The sequence below is a fragment of the Kwoniella europaea genome, chromosome 1 (assembly GCF_036810445.1).
Source record: "Kwoniella europaea PYCC6329 chromosome 1, complete sequence".
NCBI lineage: Eukaryota > Fungi > Basidiomycota > Tremellomycetes > Tremellales > Cryptococcaceae > Kwoniella > Kwoniella europaea.
The window spans coordinates 11,295,583-11,316,427 of record NC_089487.1 but is presented as its reverse complement, the minus strand read 5'-3'; the positions used below and the strand labels follow the sequence as shown (position 1 = coordinate 11,316,427).

The window sequence follows — 20,845 nt, the reverse complement described above, 5'->3', positions numbered from 1 at the left end:
TCAAGAGAGAATTAGGGAGATCCGGGATGAAGAGTTAGTAGATTGACCAGGTCGGTTCCTCCACGCTCTCGGGCCATATGCCATATGCTATGTTGCAAGACAAGAGGTATTGTCTCGTGTAGTACCGGACAGAATTGATACATCTCGTGAGGTCCTTTGAAAAACCCCCTATAATTGTGATTTACAAACCGAGCCAGCTCGGATTAAATGAATGGGATGGAGTTTGGAAGATTGTTATGATCAATCTGAGCGAAACGCAAGCTGCAAGAAAGGTGTGCAATTAGCCAACTGTAAATCATCAACCGAAGATTTTACTCACTGTTAGAAAGACGCATTACATATGGAGCCTTTTACCGAAAACCGCAAGGGACAAGACAGCGACAGCCCAGATACCCATCATACCCTGATTGAGGACAGGAGTTGCACTTGAAGATAGAGAGGAAGTAGTCGACGAAGCAGAGGCGGATGGGGAAGCCGATGAGTAAGAGGTAGGGAGTAATTCTTGGTTTACAATAACGGAAGGTTCGGTAGATAGTGCTCTGAGTGCACATGCCATATTCCCACCGCAAACACCACTTGGAGCTTCATCGTACTTTTCCGAAGCTCTACCTTGATCTAAATAACAGTAGTTGGTTCCATTCCCATTATCGACTGTTACCCCCTGTTCACCACATAGGTAGTTGGCGCATTCCACTTGCTCGAAGCAGCACAGATCTGCGTTGGTCTGAGTATTGAATAAAGTAGCAATATCACACATCTTTTTATTGAGTTATTTGCGAAGGGAGCGTCGGAATGTAGGAGGAAATGAATGAATCTAGGTCAGTTGACAGTGGGTATGTTGGTTGGGATTATCAGAAGAGTATCCCGTCTGGTTGGCCCTACAGGTCTCTTTTTATATATACATCTCTCGGGGGCAGCTATTACATTTTCCTTACTTCTTACTTGATTCAATCGATTTGACGACGACCACCACAAATAACCTTACTTCTGGTAAGGTTGCAGGTCAGAAATTCAGAATCACTGGAATGTATAAGTGGAGGAATGGGATGGCCGCCACGGCGTTGCGCTGATTTGGCTGAATCCGGAAACTTGGTGACTTGGATCAACAGCCCAAAAATTAAGCATACATGATCTTCATACTTTTATTCCGCTTTAGGAAAATTTCCGAATCATCATCTCTCTACCTCCTATCGTTCCTTCGCCTTTGGATAATTTCCACAAGAGTTTCTGACGATAATGATACATAGGATGAATGCTTATATCTAGGGGGATCCGCAGGTGACATTTCTGAATCATCAGGGCCTGATCAGTATACCGAATATCCGGATGCAGCTATGTATCTGCGCTGCTGTGACTCACCAAAATCATCAATTTTTACTGAATCTGGCTAAAAACCATAAACCGATTATCCAGATCCCCAGTAAGGTTGGATGCAAGGTATGCGTGTAGGCTGAACTTGATGTTGAACTGGATGTTGATGATGAGTGAAGAGATTGTTTACCGATCGTACATTGGAACCCTGTATTCCCACATGTCGCATTCTGGAAAGTGGTGTAACTCTGATTCATCAGGTCGGCCCAACCATAGCAGTACTGAGTTCCGTTAGCCTGAACCACCGTATTGTTTATGCTGTTAGGGGGTTGTTGGAGTAGATCGAATGATCCGCAGATCTTCTCGGCGCATTCGGCTTTGTCGAAGCAACATACATCGTAGGTTGAATTGTCGGCTAAAGTAGGTCGGTAACAAGTTGACATGGTGGATCTGATTATTCTTGTTGTTCACTGCGGATATGGCATATCCCTCTTGAATTCACATATATATGCATATATATATATATATATGGGTGTGTGAGTGTGGACATTCTGGAGTCCCCTGTCACCACGGCAATCTTAACCGCCTGAAGCGGTGTATAGATACCTCGACACATATCTACTTTAGTGACAGCTGCATGATGCCGGAATAGACTTCACGCTAAATGGTGGGTTATGACGTTTTCTCGGTCGGAGGTGACAGACACCATGCACTGAGAGGTTACAATTACACCTCCGCACTTTCTTGGCAAGGGCCACCGAAACCTATTTCAGATGCATATCTCGTACTCGACAATTGTTGCACTGCATGACGCCTGTTACAAGATACACTCTATGCTGACGAGGATCAGCTGTATCACCATCGAGTTGAGGAGATCGTACTGTCCTCCGCAGACTTTCTCGAGAGACTCGAAGCAGCATACCTTGGTCCGGCTGGCACCATTTATAGCGGGTCGATAAAACATTTTATGGGGTTATGGTGCTCAACAATCAAGACTTCAGTATGGGCGACATAGGAGAATGGAAGGTACAGATCAGTCCCTCATATATAATCGGCTTCGTTGGATTTGGTTATGTGTGCTCTTCTCATTTCTGGAGCGTCATCGCCAAGACATTCCATCAAGCGCACGACCTCACTTTACTGGCAGAAGGATATTAAGTGTTTCAGCTGGATACGATACCACTCTTGATGAGCATGCCGATCAGAAAGATAATCTGCATGACCATCGACCTGCGTTTACAAATTCATCATCTATTTGGGCTTATCAGCCATCGCAGCAATACGGACGACATGTCTTCGCTCGTCTCCTTTGAAATCGTAAAGAGCTGAATGGATGACGGTTCGGCTGAAATGCAAAGCTCGTATAAGCGGGAAGATTCTGCACCAATCATCCATCGACACTCACTTGTCCCATACTGCGACAGTTCCTTCCTCATAATGCACTCGAGCTACATGCTCGCAGAATCATCAGCTTCAATCACTTGGACAAACCGAGAGGTTACTCTCAAACTCACTCTGGAAATCGTGTCCTTTGGCTAGAACGTCAAGAAGGAAGTTGAACAGGTAGTCTGACTCTTCCTGCTTATATCCGTAAATCCTGGTTGCATGTCCACCGTGAATCGCAAGGATTTTCTCTCCAGTGACAGGGTGGGTTCGTACTGCAATGCAATATCTTACTACGAGCTATAGAGATGGGGTGCGATAGAGAAGATGCTTACCCAACGGATGTAAAGTCTCTTTTGGCGAGAACCTTACGGGACCACCACTAGCTTCGGAATGGGCTAACATATCTTTGTTGGTGTGGACCACTTGGAGACCTTCTAGTCGCTTCTTGAACTCCTCAGAGAGCTTTCGGTTAAAGGTAAGTCAGTTACTGATACCTCATGAGCCTCAACTACAGTAGAACTTACTCTATTATAAGCTTCTGTAGCGGAGGCGAAGATCGTATCACCACCAGCCTACGAACGATGTGGGTTTGAATCATTATCTTTTTCCCGGCAAGATCAGACAATAGGGCGGACTAACTGGTGGAGCCTCCAGGGCGAAGAAAAAGGTTATTCCTGGAGGTTGAATTTCAGCCACATGATCGGCATGCCATGAGACTGAGCTGATTTTCTGAACCTCATTGGGCTTCACATATCGTCTATGGGGTTTTCCATACGATTTAGCCCATCGTCCGAAAACACTAGGACCTTGAAAGGTACTCACGATATTGTACTATCTTTAGGATCTCTGTATACCACATGCATCTAAACTCGTACGTCAACTATCTCTGAAACATGATGGTATAGACGAATGCTTACACACCTCGGGGTAACCTTCTGGGTGACCCTTTTTAGTTTAGGTAAGTTAGTACAGTGAACCTTGATTGGGCAAATTCCTGATTGCTCACCATAGTCTGTGTCAAATCGAGCGTCAGCTACAGTCTTAAAAATGATAGAACCCACATATGTTTACTCACTGGGTGTATATGTAATCTACCAAAATGGCGGACGATCTCAAGCTGTTTTTCCGGACCAATATCCTGATTGGCACGTGCAAAAGTCAGCCCTCGATCTGTCTATACAGATACCTTCATATCAATAATCACCTTGAAATCTTGCTTTCTGAAGACCAACAGTCCTCTCTCAGCAGCCAGAAGGGCGAGATCGTCTAATCCTTCTGGAGTTAGTTGGGACAATTGAACGCCCTAGTGCAAAGCCTATCAGCTTTTCCCAATTCACACACAACTTCGTGGATATACCCACCTCAATCTCTTCACCTATAGCAGGAGTGATTTGTCTGTGTGTAGATCCATGTAAAAACAAATTTTTCTTGTCCTTGGTTGCTCGAGATCCAGGATCAGTGTACGGTACCTCTTCCCAATCTGGGAACTTGGTCTTGTCCCATACTGGAAGGTATTGTGGATATTTTGGTCCCTATTGCATCGCTACGTCAGCCTCTTCAGATGTCTCTTATCCACCAATTCCGATATACTATACATACTGGTCTGGCTGTCTCCTGAGTATCCACTTTGTCCTCATGATCACCTACAAGCCTCAGTCGAGAGACTCGATTGGTGATCTCCTCTTTAGATGGGAGACGCTCAACTGTGGTGGTAGTGTAGCTCATGATTAATGACCGCTTAGTCTTGCACTTGTGTCAAGATAGAACGCTTGTATTGAGAAAGAAGTTCGTCCAGACGCTGAGCATATATAAAGCTTCTCTTATTCATGCCGGTGACATATGGACCGAGGTCCGACCATCGTTCGGGCGAAGAAACGTTCTTCTCACGATATTTCCAATAACCACATCCAGTAACCATATCCAACATAGTCTCCATTATCTCGGGTCAGCGATGGCGACACACATCGCCATCGGCGGTTCAATTTACTATCAGCAATCAGCGACATCGGGATACGGTACTTCAAAGTCATCATCAGTAATCACGCCACTCCTGGAAGCACTAGCATCTTTCAGGCACATAACCGTGATCTCGTCATTTTACATCCAGTGTCTGCAAGATACGACCAGTAAAGCTTCTTCTCGGATGGATAATTGCGCCACGGCCAGCTTCATCTCGGATGCATTTCTCCCTGCATCCAATCACACTCGAGCTCCCTGCACTTCTCAGGACCGACATGCAAATTCTATGAAGGAAATTCGGCTTACTCTTATGGACAATCGACAGAATCGGTATTCTCCGATGATTAGATCATCCGTGCGCATTATGGCGTGGTTAGTGGCAATCTGTTTGGTTTGAGAGCCTCAACCAAAAAATCCAATCTAAAATGTGTCTTTTCGATACTTGGTTACGAGTTTTGCTTCGAAATTTATCCGAAGAGACTTGCGAAGTTGACAAGATAGGTTATAATATATGTACATGCATTCATTCTTAGCATAAAAAGATAGTGTCACATGCCCCACAAGGTGTATCCTCGCACCATCATTTCTTTCCTAAGTGCCACCTACCCCCAACCATGTCAAAGGCATTTCAAACGATCAAAGGTCAAATCTTCCTTAATGACCCAAGTTGGTCAGAGGAAAAACGTAAAGAAAGAGTCCTCGTGAGGAGATTGGATATCTTCTTCATGTCATGTAAGTCGTCTTCCAAAGAGAAACCCTAATGTAAAGCTCACCGAACTGTTACATTTACTCCAGATCTGTCACTTTCCGCTATCGTGAAGTACTTGGATCAACAGAATGTCAGTAATGCTTATGGTAAGTCTGGTCCAGTAAATTCATGTAAGGAAAAAATCTGATTTACAAAAACACTTCATGTTTCGATAGTCAGTGGCATGAAAGAAGATGTGAGCTCATCGTATCTCGTCTGGCGTTTCAACCCTAACAAACTTTCATACCCGACCTCAGCTTTCACTGTTTGGTAACGAATTGAACTTCTTCACTACGTACTTTAACATTGGTTATTTGATTGTCATCCCGATCTCGTCCTATGTCATAAACAGTGTGATCAGACCGAGTATCTGGCTTCCTACTCTTGAGTGTGAGTGGCTCAGTCAGTCTAACGATTAAAACATTGATGATTCCTTGAATGTAGTGATCTGGGGAGTCTTGACTGGTGTATTGGCTGCTGCTAAAAATGCCAAAACCGTCTGTGAGTAATTATGCACTACTGATACAAGATTAGAGTGATTGACATCTTGACTTGGTGACACTGTAGACGGAGTGCGATTCTTGATTGGCTTCTGTGAAGGTACAGCTGTGAGTGGTTCCTTCTCGTTCTCTGCCTCCAGCGGTTCACTGACGGATGGAACTTACTCACTGCTGTATAGTGGCCAGGTAGTAAGTACAGCCGAGTTCAAAGATCTTTGAACGTTTGACTAATTCACTACCAGCTATGATCCTCTTGCTCAGTTGGTACACTCCAGCAGAGATTGGTCTAAGATTGGCGATTTTCCAAAGTTTCACTTACCTAGGAGGTATCTTTGCTGGTGCTCTTCAAGCTGCTTTATACACAAACCTGTAGGTGAGGTCCTCCTACTATATGCCACATCCATACTGACTCTTTATACGCAGTAACGGACATTCAGGTCTTGCTGGTACGTTTCTCACTAGCCCAAACAGTGACGTCGTACTTACATTGCGTACTATGTTTTTTATGGTACAAAGGTTGGCAATGGGTAAGCTCCAACCATCTACAAAGGTAGGGCCACAGACTCAGGAGCTGATACAGCCTGATTATGGAATAGCTTTTCGTTGTAAATGCATGTATCACCGTCGCAGTAGCGGGATGGGGTTATATTGGCTGTCCAGATTACCCTAATCGACCTAACCCTTGGTCCAAATGGTTGAAACCAGAACACGTCGAAACGGGTTTAAGGAGAATGGGACATCAAGGTCGGGCATTACCCGTGGGATGGTCTTGGAAAACTGCCAAATCCCTCGTTTCTCGTCCGCAAAACTGGGTAAGTGAACTCAAAACGATATCGTACTGTATACAGTAGCTGATATACATGAACATATAATGTATCAGGCAATCTGGGCTGGATACACGTACGTATCTATCGTCAACTGGCACATGAGGAAAAGAGGCTGATCGGCCGTATGGTCCAGTATCTATTCACAAGGTGGTACAGGTAATGGATATTTCAACTTGTGGCTGAAAAGTCTTAAGAACGCCAATGGAAAAGCTCGATATACGTGAATCTTGGTTGATGACTCAAATCGTTTGTTCTTCGTCTTGCAATCATCGCTAATATTTTATTCATGAAACTCTTCACAGTGTGTCCCAGATCAAGTGAGTGTCTATCGACCAACAATCACCATAGATTGCTCACTGACAAGAATGGAATCAGCACGATCCCAATCGCTTGTAGTTGTGTAAGTTTGATCTCCTCCCACTCGAGATCTCGCTCATGCGCTGACACAATCATTACATAGATCAACATTGTATCGCTTCTTATCGTCTTGACTGTATCTGACAGATTCCAAACCCGATGGCCATTCTGTGAGTTGCACTTAAAATAGTAAACTACAACATGAAAACTGATTGTGGACACTTGATTCTAGTACTTTTTGGAGCCACTAATGGTCTAGTCTGGGCAGCTGTTCTGGCTGGAGTGAGTCTATACGACTACCCTATGTAAATGTATCAATACTGATTGTCGTTTGGTATCTTTCAGTGGAACGTACCTGATGGAGTCAAGATGGCAAGTTTCATGTTAATCAACTTTTCAGCTCCCGGAGCGAATCTGTGAGTTGATGGTTTTAGTATTTATCCACAGTCAAACTATACGTCTGGATGGCTGATGAGATTGTCCTTCATTCGATTTTCAGATTCGTCGCCTGGGTTGGTCAAATTGCCAAACATAGTGCAGAAGAAAGATCAGCTATCATTGCTGCTTTTGTCACGACGTACTATGCCATCACGTAGGTTGGTTATTGTACTGTCAATCACTCCACCTCAACGCTTACTGAATAATAATTTGGAACGGGATCGCAGCGCAGGAATGCCATTGAAAGTTTGGCCCGCCAAACGTGAGTTCAAGAATTGTTCCTCCAATCACACTCTCATGGTCTGCTGACCGATAAAAATCCATTTGTTTGCAGAGGCACCAACATACAAGATTGGATGGAGTGAGTCAACGCCGAATGCAGTCCTCTGTAACCACAACGATACTTCAGACGTAACTTGCTGACTATGTTTCCAAATTCGCTTCTCATAGAATATGCCACAAGTATGTACGCAGCAGCTATACCCGTTATCCTCATAGTCCTTTATCTCGAGAAACGACAAGAGTGAGTACAGTACACACATCGACGGCAATCTCATTCCATTATCTCCGCCAGAGTAAGCTGACTGGACTTATACATAGGCGGATCGACGCTCGCAAGAAGGATATCGAAGTTCAAGATGAGACAGCTTCAACATCTTCCGAGAAGACTGATCCATCTTCGCCTTATGACGATTCCACAAGAAAGGATATTCCAGCGGATCAGGCATTGTCTGAACCTATACCTAGATTGTGAATCGTAGATGACCATGGAAGTACTGAGGCTCGTATAGGTACGGGTATATCGCGGGCTGGAAGCAGTGCTGGGGTAGGAAGGAAAGTATTAGAGGTGATTACGAGTTTTTGAAATAGGTAGGCCGGGAAAATCGATAGATAATGAATGATAGGCATAGTTACAGTCCGCTGTTACGTGTGCTAGGATTTCAGGGTTTGATTAGTATAGATGTTTATTTCGAATTTGGATGCAATTGAAATGGATCATGTATCTAAGACCATTATCAGTGGTCAGTTCATATAAGGCTGAGATGCTGTATCATTCCCTCGATGATATGATCAGTTCAGATCGCCAGGTCCAGTGCATGATTACTCAGAATATGACCGGGTGATTTCCGAATATTCAGTTTCTCTTCGTTGTAGACCTCTATTCCGAGTATACCCAGCTTATTTACCAGACCCAGCGATACTGTCATTCACATGTGAGCCATACAACCCTGCCTCTTTCAAGTTTTATCGTCCACTCACAGATCGGCAAATAATTTCCATAAGATACTAAAAAGCAATCCTTGGAGACCATTGGTAAGTAATCTCGTGGGTAAACCTCTACCAAATAGTCCCAACAATCCTTCGGAAGCTACAATTTCCTTCGCGGCGGTGACTACATCACATCCAAGTCAGAGGTCCAGCCGTTAGTTGAAGGTTCTATCTGTCTCAAATGTGAAGGTGGACTCACGATACCCTACATCTCCCTCGTGTACTTGTCTATAGGTCTTGACTACTCGAAGACTATTACTTGCGGTGTCGGATACTACGGAAGCTGAAAATCCGATGAACGCTTGACGCTATATATCGTAAACTCAGCTCAGCGGAGGAACACACATAACATAATAAGGCAGACGTACCGCAAGTTTCTGAATGATATTGTGTGGTGGAGGAAGAACGGCCGATAACCAGTTATAAGTCTGCGATTATATACCATCAGCTCCACGCCCAGCCTTGAGTGTGTTTCCTTTCGTATTGATGACCATGGTCAACTTACACCAAACCAGGGGTCTAGAGACGCAATATAATTCAGCCACTGAGTCACTAAACCCCAACACCGTTGCCTGAAAGAAGTACGAGCCACTCACAATGTCCCACAAAAGTAGCAGCGGCAGTCGCCAATGCACCATACCACAAACTGGCAATACCTTTATCTCTTATCCTCTGCTTGAGAAGTTGTAAGCCCGCGCCGCCACCCTGAGTCTGCTGGGTAGTTTTGAGAGTATCAATCGGGGTTAGAGTCATTCTGAAACATGCTGAGGCTACGCTCGCAGCTATAGTCTTGACTAGAACAGGCCAGGTGAAGGATTCGAGTAAAGCTAGAATACCGGCGTTGGCGGCTGTGTCCCCGAATCTAGAAAGAGGACCTTGGAACCTGTCTTACAATATCAGCTATATATAGATGGCAATTGAAGAGATAGGTACACATACAGAGCAGCAGCCAGACCGGCATAGTACCTCTTGAACCCTCCATCATTCCATAATGTCTTAGTAGCATGTTTCAGACTTCCTCCATATCTATATTGGTAATTCATGATTGTCCTCATCGGCATCAGGGTCAACACCTGAACTACCATAGCTGCTGCACCTGCCAATCCACCTCCACCAGCCGATTTGAGAGCTCTAACCAGGTCAAAGTCGATGTGAGAGGACACACCTCGACCAGAGATAGCTACTGCCACAGCAATAGGGAGAGCTGTGATGAGTGTGGTATAGAAAGTGGAAAAGAGGACGGAAGACTGGTAAGGGTCAAGTTTGGATGGGAGAACCGGTGGGGTAATAGAAGTAAGAGCAAGAACGAAAGACTACGAGCCAAGTGAGATGAACTTAGCATAGGCACTCGACTCCTTAGGGAAAAAGGCAACTTACGAATGCAGGATCCTGGAGGAAGACCCTTGTAGATGGAATCTTTCGGAATCCATATACCACAGATAAGACAATCGCAGGAATAGCGATCAACCTCCAGACTACAAGGGTAAGAACCGTCCCGAGCGTAGGAGGGGTTTTGTATTCCGGATCACTATCATCTCTTCTCATCAATACGATAATCATAAAGGCCGGGATGTATATATGACAGAACTTACATGTGTTTTTCTCCTGCACGTATACCCGCTCCGATCCCAATAATCTCCACCAAAGCAAACGCGCCGCCTAGGAATCGTAATCCCAAACCTATACTTCCCCATAACCAAGTATCCCCATCGTCCGTACCGACTATAAATCTCTGTAGGGGTTTGATCAATCCTACAAGTAGACCCAGGACAGTCGCGATGAATATTGGTGAGCGAGTTTTGGCAAGTAGAGAATGGGTAGATTTGATATTTCGTTTGAACCCTACCAAGGGTGTTCGTTCATCTGCGTCTTCTTCATCTTCTACGATCTCACTGGGAGTTTGATCATCTGAAATAGGTTCGTCTAGGATATCTACTTCCAAATGAGAATGCTTGGTAGCGATAAAAGGTGCAAATACGATTCTGTATAGTGGATCAATTGTCAATTTTACAATACTCCTTCTTAGAGAAAAGTGTAACATACCTTGCGGCTTCTGTAATTACTAGATTGACTAGGATGTATACGGTCGCTCGCTCGATGACAGTAGCGATGGTGTCCATTGATCGCCATCTTAGATGATCAAGAACACGACCCCATCCGATCGGATATAGAGAGTACAGCAGTAACAGGGGGTATGATCCATTACTGCAACAGCACGTGCGATCAGCCAAAAATATTATGCAACAAAGGTGAACCTACTTGTTATTGGTCAATGACTCTGCCATCCATCCTGGGGCTTTCGCATATCGTACGGCGACGAGGGACAAGGCCAAAGAAGAGATATGGGTGAGAAGAGCGATAATGATGATTGGCCATACTGTCTCCACAAGGTCAGTTCGTATCCAGAATTTTCGATGTAGCAGGTTTACTCACATTGAAGTAGTTTTTTGGCAGAGAGGACATGGGTACCAGCGAAAGTAGTGAAGATGAGTGAAGGTAGCAGGATAGTCCTGGCGAATGGCACGAGGGTCTGATACAGAAGCAATCAGTCATGTCGTGTCTGCATATCGCAATCAACATAGAGTGCAGAGTTGTACTTACACTGCTCAAGTAAGGGGCATGTTTCCCCGTGTAGGCATAACCAGCAGTGAAGACTACGCAGACTGCCAAAATAGCCTGGAAAGTCGTGGTAGTCACGTCTACTATGGATTCCATCTTGCACAGCAGTAGCAGTAGCAGCAGCAGTGAAGAGGAAGAGGATGATGGTACATGTATTAACAGGATCTCATCTTTTGCATTCCTGGCTATTTATCTTTTGTCAGCAAGCAAGTAACCTTGCTCAGGGTGGTCTTCTCAGCTACTAGAAGAGTTATTTGCGATCGCGTCATGGCACAACAACGGATCTGGCCGAGTGAAACCCCCCTCCCCCTCGCAACATGCTCGATTTTATCGTAACCCCTCCACCTGAGACGGTCAAATCCGGCGCCGACAGCGCGGTTACGGTTACGCATGGGCATGGACATAGGACCATGGACATGAGATCGAGATCTTCACCATCTACCATCTGACGTCGATAAATAAAAACCCATCCTTTCAGAGGTAGAGGTCCTTCTGTCTCTTATATATTCTCGATTCACCCACCAATAAGCCTGCTCGATTCGACTTGACATCCTCACTATATCATATACGTCAAGAATCTGCACAATGCCATTCAAAGATATCTTACTCAACGACGGTCGCAAAATCCCCGCTATCGGATTCGGATCATGGAAGATCCCCAAGGACGTCTGTGCGGGTCAGGTGGGACAGGCCATTGATGTAGGGTTCGATCATCTCGATACAGCTCAAGGTTAGTCATCGCATCATCTGTCCTAATTGCACTGAAAAATCAGTGATCGTAACTGACATGTTCTCATTTGTCTATATAGTGTACAGGAATGAAGAGGAAGTAGGTCAAGCTCTGAAAGAGAGTGGACTCGCTCGAAAGGACGTATGGATCACGACTAAATGGAGTGGTGTCGATGATAAAGATCCTAAAGCCTCATGTGAGGAGAGTCTTCAAAAGTTGGGTATAGAATATATCGATCTGTACCTTATTCATCATCCTAGATTGTGTAAGGGTGATATCGAAGGGACTTGGAAGAAGATGGAAGAGTTGAAGAAATTGGGTTATGTGAAGTCGATTGGTGTTTCCAAGTGAGTCCAATCAACACTATATCATACACTTTCTTCAAACTTCCGAGGACTGGCTGTTGACCCTTATGAATTTCACGTTATAGCTTTACCAAAGAGAATCTCCAAGAACTTTTAGCTTCAGCATCCATCAAACCCGTTGTCAATCAAATCCTCCTTCATCCTTACGTTATCAAATCGACCACACCCCTTCTACAATACATGTCAAGCCAACATATCGTTCCAGAAGGTTACTCTTCCCTTATCCCACTTACTTCCAAACCCGGTGGTCCGGTTGATAAACCCGTCAACGACATTGCTAAGAGATTAAACGTGAAACCTGAACAAGTCCTTCTTGCCTGGTCGAAAGCCAAAGAGTAAGTACACCATACTCTTCTGCATATCCCAGTTTATTCAGGGTACATCCGATGTCAGTGACTTGCTTGGAACGTTGCCACTGACACCTTCTGGGATAGCGCGGTCATCGTAACCACCTCCTCCAGAAAGGAACGACTCGAAGGCTACCTCGACGTTGGAGATATCGTCCTCACAAAGGATGATGTAAAGGCTATCGACGATGCAGGTGCCAAAGGCGAACTCTGGGAAGAACGAAAGAAGCAAGCGGGAGCCATGGCCAAGTATGTTGCGGCCGCTAGTTTGTTGGGTTACCTCTTGTACACCAAATTGTAGAATGCCCTAAGATTGGGAACTATGCACAGCTGTCGAGGTATGGGGAGTCCTACTAAGGAATACTCCTCTAATGACGACTGAACAATCTCTACTGTTGAAATTCCTCATGACTGCGTCCAGCTTGACGGTGATGACATGAAATCTAATGCATCCGAATGAATGACACGCTGTTCTGATTACATCAAAATACTGAAATACCCAAGGAGACTCTATTGACCTATTTTACAGCTTGCTTGATACCACCTGCACTTTAACCCTCTCAAGAAGGTCCAACGAAAGGGCCCATCTGTTCTGTAACTCCCACACCGCTGCCCCACTCCCCACCTATTCTCCCTCCAGTGAGATTTCCAATCCACCTAGCATACGTTCCCGCATAACCGGATGTCCAAACATTCTCTTCAAACACAAACACATACAAATCACCTTCTTCTCCTCCATTGATGGCGATGTTGAAACCCTCGATGTTATTCGTGTCGTTAGGTCGATTAGGAGGGATCGTAACGTTATTACCGAATGGAACGACATCTACCGAATTATCTTCAACACAAGCTGATACCACCGTTTGACCACCTTTAGATACCCATGCACCCGATTTGATTGTTCCGAAGTATGTGACCATCTTATACCATACTACGCTATAATCGCCTGCTCTTCCGTGACCCCAATACCAATGATGGATGTATTGTCTGAAATGAACTGGTCCCCAATTCTACCCAAAAGACAACCTCTCGTCAGCTCATCTACTGGCTTATCTGACACATTGCAGTGAATTATGAAGAATAACTTACCTTATCGTGGTATCCATTTCCAGTGAATGCTACTCTCTCATCACCCACTTTTAAATCTACCACAGCCACTGCATCACCCATGAGGTTAATCCAATTCAAAAACCAAAAATCGCTCGTAGCCGCTCCAGGTCCAATCTCATCACAAAGTACGAAAGGGTCTGCGGCCTACTCTCGAACGAAACAATCATATCAACCTCTGACTCTTATATGAGGTTCGTAGCATGAAGATAGGGGGACTTACCGAAATCAGAGTAACAGTCCCAGTAACGTTATATCTCTCCAAATCCACTTTCAGATCATATTTTCCCAAATCCGGCTTCCCAACCCAGACAAAATCCCCATCTCCAATCACCCCACTCGATCCATCCCCTATGGTAGAGACGTACATGATACCCTTCGGACCGTATTCGATGAGTTGGTTGAAAATCTCTCCTTCAGGAGTGACAATTTGAAGTAAGAATTGAGGATAGTGCGATCCAACGATTGGACCTGAGAAAGGGATGAGTACGACCGATGATCGACCGTCCGCACTGACTGCGTCGAAATACCACCATTCGTATGTGGTCGAATTTTGAGACGGGATATAGGGTCGGTCGTAAGCTTCGCATCCTACGGTCGTGTCGACTTGGACGGTTGAGTTGACGCTGTTGGGAAGAAGGTAGTTGCGAGTTGTTTTAGCGAGGATCGTGAAAGGGAGAAGAACTAGAGGGAGGAAGAGGGTGGTAGAAGCATGGTGGAATATTAAGCTGATGCAAAGATTGGCTGCGTGAAACGTCAAGAGAAAGATCAGGAAAAGATGAGGATGAGAATGAGAATGAGAATGAGAATGTAGATATGCCGGTGGAACAGATGCGAGTGAGTGATTGTTGATTGATCAATGTCAACGTGTGTTAGTCTTCGTCACTACCATGCTTCTCTCCGTTGTGTATACCTGTACCTCCATCATCGGTCAATCGACCATCAATGTCAGTAAAATCACCCACACAGTCAGATCGTCGTACTACTCCAATCATCATCGTCCAGATATAATCGACCTATGCTCATTCAAATTGTATGTGCGCGTCGTTGATCGATGTGGACGGGTTCCAGTACGCCATACGAACAGGTAGAAAGACTAGAAAAGAATCGCAGTTGAAAGAGAAAGATGTCCACTCACTTGATATCGGATGAATCTATTCCCTCGGCCGGAATTGAAAGGGTCGGATAAGATAAGGATCACATGATCAGACTCATCTCCGTGAGATCATTGCGTCATACTCCCACACCACAATTTCCTCAATCACAGCATGTTCGAGTCAAGTATATCCAAGGTACCTACCCGTATAGCTGCATCGTGGCCCCCAGCGACACCCAGGTAATCAAATCCATCATCGCTCAACCCACCGTACCTTCCAATGGAGACTCATTCGGATACGCCCGCCGTGTTGGGGCCTATCTGAAAGATGGATATGCCTATGCCGGATAACGATAGATTCAGGTTTAGACTCCTCTCAGATCAACGCCCTAGGCGATTGACCGAACTGTCTCTTCTGGCTACATGCACGTTGCGGCTATGCAACCCATAACGATGCAACGGAGAGGTGAAGATCACATGGGGTTTCTCATCGTCAGTATCGATGCGGGGTACCCACCGCGATATCAAGATCGAGGCCAAGGATCCTATGATCTTATCAATAATCTATATATGAACATATCTCCTGACAGGGGTCTACTCCACATACGTATCTAACACACAACTCTTCTACCTATCACAGAACTCATTCCTCTCATCCATCCAATCGACTCCTAACTCCAAGTATCATGACAACATCCTGGTCCTGCCCCAACCTTCCCTCAGAGGGTACAGACAGTATATGCTGTTTCGCCAATTCCACCTGTGCAGAATACGTCTGTGGCCACTTCGGCTCGAATATCACCACCGATACCACCGGAGGGCTGATGATGCACAACTGTCTCGTATCCAATGGTACAGAAGCTACAGAGTTGTACAGTAATCCACCCGCCAATGGGACTTGCTCGTTCAATACTCAAGGCAATGGGTGTATCATCCGTACCATCGCCAATGAGACTACAACCTCAACCGGCTCTGCATCTGCTATAACCTCAGCTCCGGCTGCTTCAGGTAGTGCAAGTGCAAGTGGAACTGCTTCGGCTGGTGTAGCTCAACTGGGAGGGGTAACCCAGATGGTATTATTGGGAATAGTAGGTATGAATTGGGTAATCAAGAGAATCTATCATTGATTGTATCTGTGGGTGATATGCATTTTGAGATGGTGGTTAGATAGCTAACCTTTCGACTTTAGGTTTTGGCTTTTGTAACGATCATAGTGAATGACCGACGAGGAGAGAATGTGTAGGAAAGGCTCAGAAAGGTGTGAGATGCTCGACGATTTGTAGATATGGACGTATAATAAACAGCATGTATCTATAGTATGCCAGCCTGTAAGTTATGAAGGATGCTGGATAAGAGGGAAGATAGGTACTGAGAGTTGGACGCACTTACGCACAGAGAGATTCTCGGTGACCGGAGAAATGGTGATGTGGTGAAGAATCATGAGATACTTCGGCTGTGCATGTCAGTCACCTACTGGTACATGTATTGCCATTCATGAGTGCTGTCATACTGTATGCCTGACAGTCTCATCACACCTGGAACGACATAGGAATCTGCTATGCAAATAGAGATGATGATGATGAAAAGGAAGGAATGCACAGCTTCATCCTTGATGCCGGATATTCCGTCGGAAACTGTAAACTGCGGCAGTACGATGGACATCATGAACATGAACATGACGTGGGCACGTCTAAATATCTCAGATTTACAGCAAACGACATCACTGTCAACAGCAATCTTATAGCATCTGACTCATATAGTCAAAGCCAAGCTAAGATCTCTCTGATCTTTCGGATCCCAGATATACTTGACATACGCTAGCGCAATGTCATTCGATCCACCACCTCGCCGTACCCCCGCCGCCTCAGCACCTTCCACCCGACCCACCACCCCCTCTGCGTCTGACCCCTCGACACCCACATGGAAAGACAAGGTGAAAGCCCGAGGGGCAGTATGGGGTAAGAAAGCGATGGACAAAGGTGTCAAGATCTCTGATAATATCGGTGGGAGGGTGAATGATATAGCAGAGAAGCGGTTCGGCACGGAGGCGTTTTGGCCTGTAACGGGTGACTTCCCCAAGGAGATGGAGAAGTGTGCGAGGATATTAAGAGCTTTCACTGGTGAGTGGGGATTGTTGGATTGTACCTGGGACTTGTCAGATGGACGACGTGGCTCTAAACTGGGGGAGAGACCATCCGTTTCTCTCCCTTCATCTCAACATTGCCTTATCTCTCTCGTATGAGAGGTGATTTCTCCTGTATTCCCCACTCCGTCTGTACCAGATGTATTCACTCCTTGCTCTGTTTGCTATGATACTCTCGTATGCACGAGAAATCCTTCTCACATAGTCTTCTGTCTCTGTTCGTTCACCCGCTGACGTATCCGCGCAGTCGACGGAATAGTCACCGAGGAGAAAGAGAAGCCCGACCCATCTTCACCTGACGACGCCAAGAAGAAGAAGAAAGTCAAGGTCATCCGTAAGATCCCACCGTCAGTGATAGCTTCTGCGAAAGGTCTGGCGATATTCACTTCGATGAGAACGGGCTTCGCACCGTTTGGAGGTGCAGGTGGAGCAGGGGTGGTTGTAGCGAAATTACCTGATGGATGTGAGTACGGCTGTCCCGATCAGGTATTACTGGATATTGACGCTACATACTCAATGCAGCATGGTCTGCTCCTGCAAGTATATCGCCCAACAACTTATCAGCCGGGGTCAGTCTCCCCCTTCTGCCTGTCCTTAGTGGGCCGCAGTTACTGATGATCCTCATAGTTCCTTATCGGAGTTGACGTCTACGATTGTGTCCTCGTCATCCGTACTCAAGAAGCCTTAGACTCATTCAAAACCCACAAAGTAACACTGGGAGCAGAACTGGCCGTAGCTGCTGGACCGTACGGTGCGGGTGCAGCCGTAGAAGCAGGCAAAGAACGTGCACCCTTGTTTAGTTATGTCAAAAGTAGAGGTGTGTATGCCGGTGTAGAAGTGGTCGGTCAGGTGTTCGTAGAGAGATTCGATGAGAATGGCATGATGTATCATTGGCCCGGAGTCAAAGCTGGAGATATTGTGAGTGTGCTCTCTAACTTCACCACTTCCTCCATAACAATACTACCTATCTTTCACTCATATTACTCCCTCCTATCGGTATTTCATGATGAAATGTCGGAGATAACGTAAATGACTATGTTCTTTCAGCTTTCTGGAAAAGTCAAAGTACCCATAGAAGCAGCCTCTCTCCAATCAGCTCTCAAAGACGCCGAGACCGGGCGAGCTCAATCGCTCAAAGGAGATTCTCTAGATATAGTTGTTCAGGAATCGGCCGATTTACAGTTAAACGAAGGCGAAACACTCAAACTGCCTCCTACACCAGATCAAACCGATGGACACGAACATGAGAGTGATCCCGAAACAGAGAAGATCCATCATGCGACTCAGACCGGTAGTCACAATCCCTCAAGAACCAACTCACCACCTTTACCACTTGTCGCTCCTGTCCCACAACATGCCGGAGGAATGACGAAAGGTAAAGGCGGTAGACTAGTTCCTCCACCTTTACCTGGTAGAAACCCCAATAGACCCAACCTCGAACATTTACAACATTCTTCTCAATCGCGTTATTCCGATGCGATGGATGGTCAAGATATGGTAGATTCTCCCTCATCCATACGGTATGATGCCCGGTCAGGGCCACCACCCGACCATCTTTTACCTCCTGCTCATATCGAATCACATCACCCTTCTCCACTTGGTGCACCACCACCTCCCTCAGCGACGTCCACTCTCGTACCGGGATATGACGATGCTCCACCTCGAGGGGAGACAGAAGAATTCCCCCCTGCTTATTCGGATGATATAGGTGTGGTGGCAGGATCAACTACAGCTTATCCACAAGAGAAGAAGGCTCCTTTGGATAGTGGACTGGTTCCTCCCGATGCGATGGGGGCGGATGGACAGCCAATGTCAGAGAGTGAAAGGAGAGAATGGGAAGAGTTTTTGAGCTCAGGAGGGGATAATCATGCAAGTACAGGACCGTCGGCAGCTGCAGGGGGTGTCCAAGGACTGACAAGTAGTATGGAAGATCATCATCTGTACGAAAATAATGACAGGCGCAGACACGAGGAGAGGGAAGAGAGTCTACAAAACCCTTATGGTGACGAAGAAGAGAGCGGTCCAGGTAAAGGTAAGGGAAAACAGGAGAGGGAAGATAGCTTGAAAACCCCTTTTTGATAGAATTTGAATCTATAGATAGCGAAAGTTGGAACAAGATATGGTCTGTTTGTATTTGTATACAGAGAAAATGCGGCCCAGGAATGTATATTGGTACAACAATTGTCCTTCTTGAGTTGCTATATCGCTAATATGGCAAAGAGGGGATCACCATAAATAGCCCTATCTACATATCTACCCTGAAGCTCAGCTTCCTACTATAACCGATCGAGCGAGATGGATGACGTCCGACTTGCCTACGAATGCTTCCCACTTCTTCAAGTGCATACATACAGTGATCCTTATATGGCAGGAATTCTCGTCCTCCTTAAAGTACATCTCAATCGAATAGTCGTATCTCAGACAGCTAGAGTACAAGTACCGACTTGGGAATATGATCCACCCGGACGGTAATCAAGCTGTCCAAGAACAGTGGAAGAAGGATATTGGGTGAGTGATCTATCCTCGAATAGGAATGTCATATAACGTATCGTCAAGATGGAACTGACCGCTGAATTTCCTAATGATAGAGACCTACATCTGCTCTACGATTACGATGCCAAGAATCCGGAGACGGGCGCACCCGAGAAATGGCGATATGAGATGTGAGCGAGCGTCTTATTCATGGGCATGCGGATGAGCTCCGGAGCTGACAGGAAGATGTGGTTGTAGGTGGGTTTCTCATGAAGATCGAATAAGCGAGTAAAGACATATTCAATACGTTCCATAACGAGTGACTAATAAGCTCATATGATCCTCCTCTTTCACTGCTCCAACCTCCTTAGCATATGCGATTCACGGTGGACCCATGGTGAGTCTCCTCTGGTTATAATTGGGATATAGATTATTAAGAGGAAGATGGATATAGGCTGGAAGATATAATTACCAAAAAGCAGATTATCAATGTATTCGACCCGGGGAATTATGGCAATGCAACTGGTTGTAAGTAGGGCTTACTCTTCTATCTTAACGAATCTGATTTTGCTGATAAGTATGGATTGGGTTGGATTGGATTGAATATCAAATAGGGAAGAGACTGGAACGTGGGTCACACCGTTAAACTTGATTATAATGGTTTATGTTGATCGTACTCACCTGGTCATCATGTCATGTAGTATCGTTTCGTTGGTCTACGATATCCCCAATAAGAAGATCACCACCCTCTTAGCATTCTCGATTGGACGTGAGTCTCACTTCCACTCCTGTGATTAAGGAAACTGTCCAGATAACGTATCATTATCTTGTCGTAGATTGGTCCAAACCGGAATCTGCACATGGGGATAAACGTAACCCAGAAGATTTCGAGCGATGGCGTGGACTAGCCAAAATTGGGGACTCTCAAACTGCCAGATTCCTCTTGAATGATCAGGCTGATATAGTCGAGGAATTCAGAGGTAAAGGAGACTTGCAACCTATCGATCCGAGTTGGCCTACTCTTTAGTCAATGTATTGCGCCATAAGCCGGTGTATGGTTGAGTCCCATAAGATCAAGGTGGCATATGATCATAGGAGTACATATATACCTTGTATCAAGATCTACTATACAACAAAACAGACATAACATGTATACTGAGAATCAGGCGAG

General features: G+C 45.5%; 10 protein-coding genes across 10 annotated transcripts; 5 read left to right on the top strand and 5 right to left on the bottom strand.

Annotated features, from left to right (window-relative positions):
- Positions 1-334: 334 nt before the first annotated feature.
- On the bottom strand, positions 335-757 carry V865_004297 (uncharacterized protein; the record flags this gene model as incomplete). Its single annotated transcript, XM_066228081.1, has 1 exon — positions 335-757. The coding sequence occupies one exon, from the start codon at positions 755-757 to the stop codon at positions 335-337; it is 423 nt and encodes a 140-aa protein (XP_066084178.1).
- A 610-nt stretch (positions 758-1,367) lies between these two features.
- On the bottom strand, positions 1,368-1,754 carry V865_004296 (uncharacterized protein; the record flags this gene model as incomplete). The annotated part of the gene is made up of 1 exon (XM_066228080.1): positions 1,368-1,754. One exon carries the CDS (start codon positions 1,752-1,754, stop codon positions 1,368-1,370), a length of 387 nt encoding a protein of 128 aa, XP_066084177.1.
- Positions 1,755-2,562: 808 nt separating this feature from the next.
- On the bottom strand, positions 2,563-4,422 carry V865_004295 (uncharacterized protein; the record flags this gene model as incomplete). Its single annotated transcript, XM_066228079.1, has 13 exons — positions 2,563-2,656; positions 2,717-2,759; positions 2,826-2,969; positions 3,030-3,159; positions 3,222-3,269; positions 3,337-3,454; positions 3,520-3,560; positions 3,619-3,642; positions 3,704-3,709; positions 3,773-3,835; positions 3,902-4,000; positions 4,059-4,229; positions 4,297-4,422. The coding sequence occupies 13 exons, from the start codon at positions 4,420-4,422 to the stop codon at positions 2,563-2,565; spliced, it is 1,107 nt and encodes a 368-aa protein (XP_066084176.1).
- Positions 4,423-5,270: 848 nt separating this feature from the next.
- V865_004294 (uncharacterized protein) lies at positions 5,271-8,280 on the top strand (the record flags this gene model as incomplete). Its single annotated transcript, XM_066228078.1, has 23 exons — positions 5,271-5,388; positions 5,452-5,511; positions 5,581-5,600; positions 5,662-5,794; positions 5,849-5,905; positions 5,972-6,012; positions 6,084-6,093; positions 6,147-6,273; positions 6,328-6,350; positions 6,421-6,431; positions 6,501-6,716; positions 6,785-6,804; positions 6,865-6,951; positions 7,034-7,048; positions 7,107-7,131; positions 7,192-7,258; positions 7,321-7,370; positions 7,434-7,504; positions 7,588-7,680; positions 7,754-7,788; positions 7,861-7,887; positions 7,977-8,049; positions 8,127-8,280. 23 exons carry the CDS (start codon positions 5,271-5,273, stop codon positions 8,278-8,280), a joined length of 1,533 nt encoding a protein of 510 aa, XP_066084175.1.
- Positions 8,281-8,705: 425 nt separating this feature from the next.
- On the bottom strand, positions 8,706-11,510 carry V865_004293 (uncharacterized protein; the record flags this gene model as incomplete). The annotated part of the gene is made up of 13 exons (XM_066228077.1): positions 8,706-8,727; positions 8,787-8,919; positions 8,995-9,103; positions 9,164-9,223; positions 9,301-9,314; positions 9,392-9,678; positions 9,735-10,108; positions 10,173-10,332; positions 10,388-10,777; positions 10,839-11,000; positions 11,055-11,172; positions 11,229-11,325; positions 11,397-11,510. The coding sequence occupies 13 exons, from the start codon at positions 11,508-11,510 to the stop codon at positions 8,706-8,708; spliced, it is 2,040 nt and encodes a 679-aa protein (XP_066084174.1).
- A 489-nt stretch (positions 11,511-11,999) lies between these two features.
- V865_004292 (uncharacterized protein) lies at positions 12,000-13,157 on the top strand (the record flags this gene model as incomplete). Its single annotated transcript, XM_066228076.1, has 4 exons — positions 12,000-12,144; positions 12,224-12,491; positions 12,575-12,844; positions 12,944-13,157. The coding sequence occupies 4 exons, from the start codon at positions 12,000-12,002 to the stop codon at positions 13,155-13,157; spliced, it is 897 nt and encodes a 298-aa protein (XP_066084173.1).
- Positions 13,158-13,416: 259 nt separating this feature from the next.
- On the bottom strand, positions 13,417-14,677 carry V865_004291 (uncharacterized protein; the record flags this gene model as incomplete). The annotated part of the gene is made up of 4 exons (XM_066228075.1): positions 13,417-13,866; positions 13,946-14,110; positions 14,187-14,589; positions 14,649-14,677. 4 exons carry the CDS (start codon positions 14,675-14,677, stop codon positions 13,417-13,419), a joined length of 1,047 nt encoding a protein of 348 aa, XP_066084172.1.
- A 1,068-nt stretch (positions 14,678-15,745) lies between these two features.
- V865_004290 (uncharacterized protein) lies at positions 15,746-16,186 on the top strand (the record flags this gene model as incomplete). The annotated part of the gene is made up of 1 exon (XM_066228074.1): positions 15,746-16,186. One exon carries the CDS (start codon positions 15,746-15,748, stop codon positions 16,184-16,186), a length of 441 nt encoding a protein of 146 aa, XP_066084171.1.
- A 698-nt stretch (positions 16,187-16,884) lies between these two features.
- On the top strand, positions 16,885-19,281 carry V865_004289 (uncharacterized protein; the record flags this gene model as incomplete). Its single annotated transcript, XM_066228073.1, has 5 exons — positions 16,885-17,179; positions 17,450-17,665; positions 17,725-17,771; positions 17,830-18,120; positions 18,250-19,281. The coding sequence occupies 5 exons, from the start codon at positions 16,885-16,887 to the stop codon at positions 19,279-19,281; spliced, it is 1,881 nt and encodes a 626-aa protein (XP_066084170.1).
- Positions 19,282-19,654: 373 nt separating this feature from the next.
- V865_004288 (uncharacterized protein) lies at positions 19,655-20,701 on the top strand (the record flags this gene model as incomplete). The annotated part of the gene is made up of 8 exons (XM_066228072.1): positions 19,655-19,710; positions 19,791-19,865; positions 19,933-19,958; positions 20,046-20,071; positions 20,129-20,202; positions 20,289-20,303; positions 20,376-20,443; positions 20,511-20,701. The coding sequence occupies 8 exons, from the start codon at positions 19,655-19,657 to the stop codon at positions 20,699-20,701; spliced, it is 531 nt and encodes a 176-aa protein (XP_066084169.1).
- Positions 20,702-20,845: the final 144 nt, after the last annotated feature.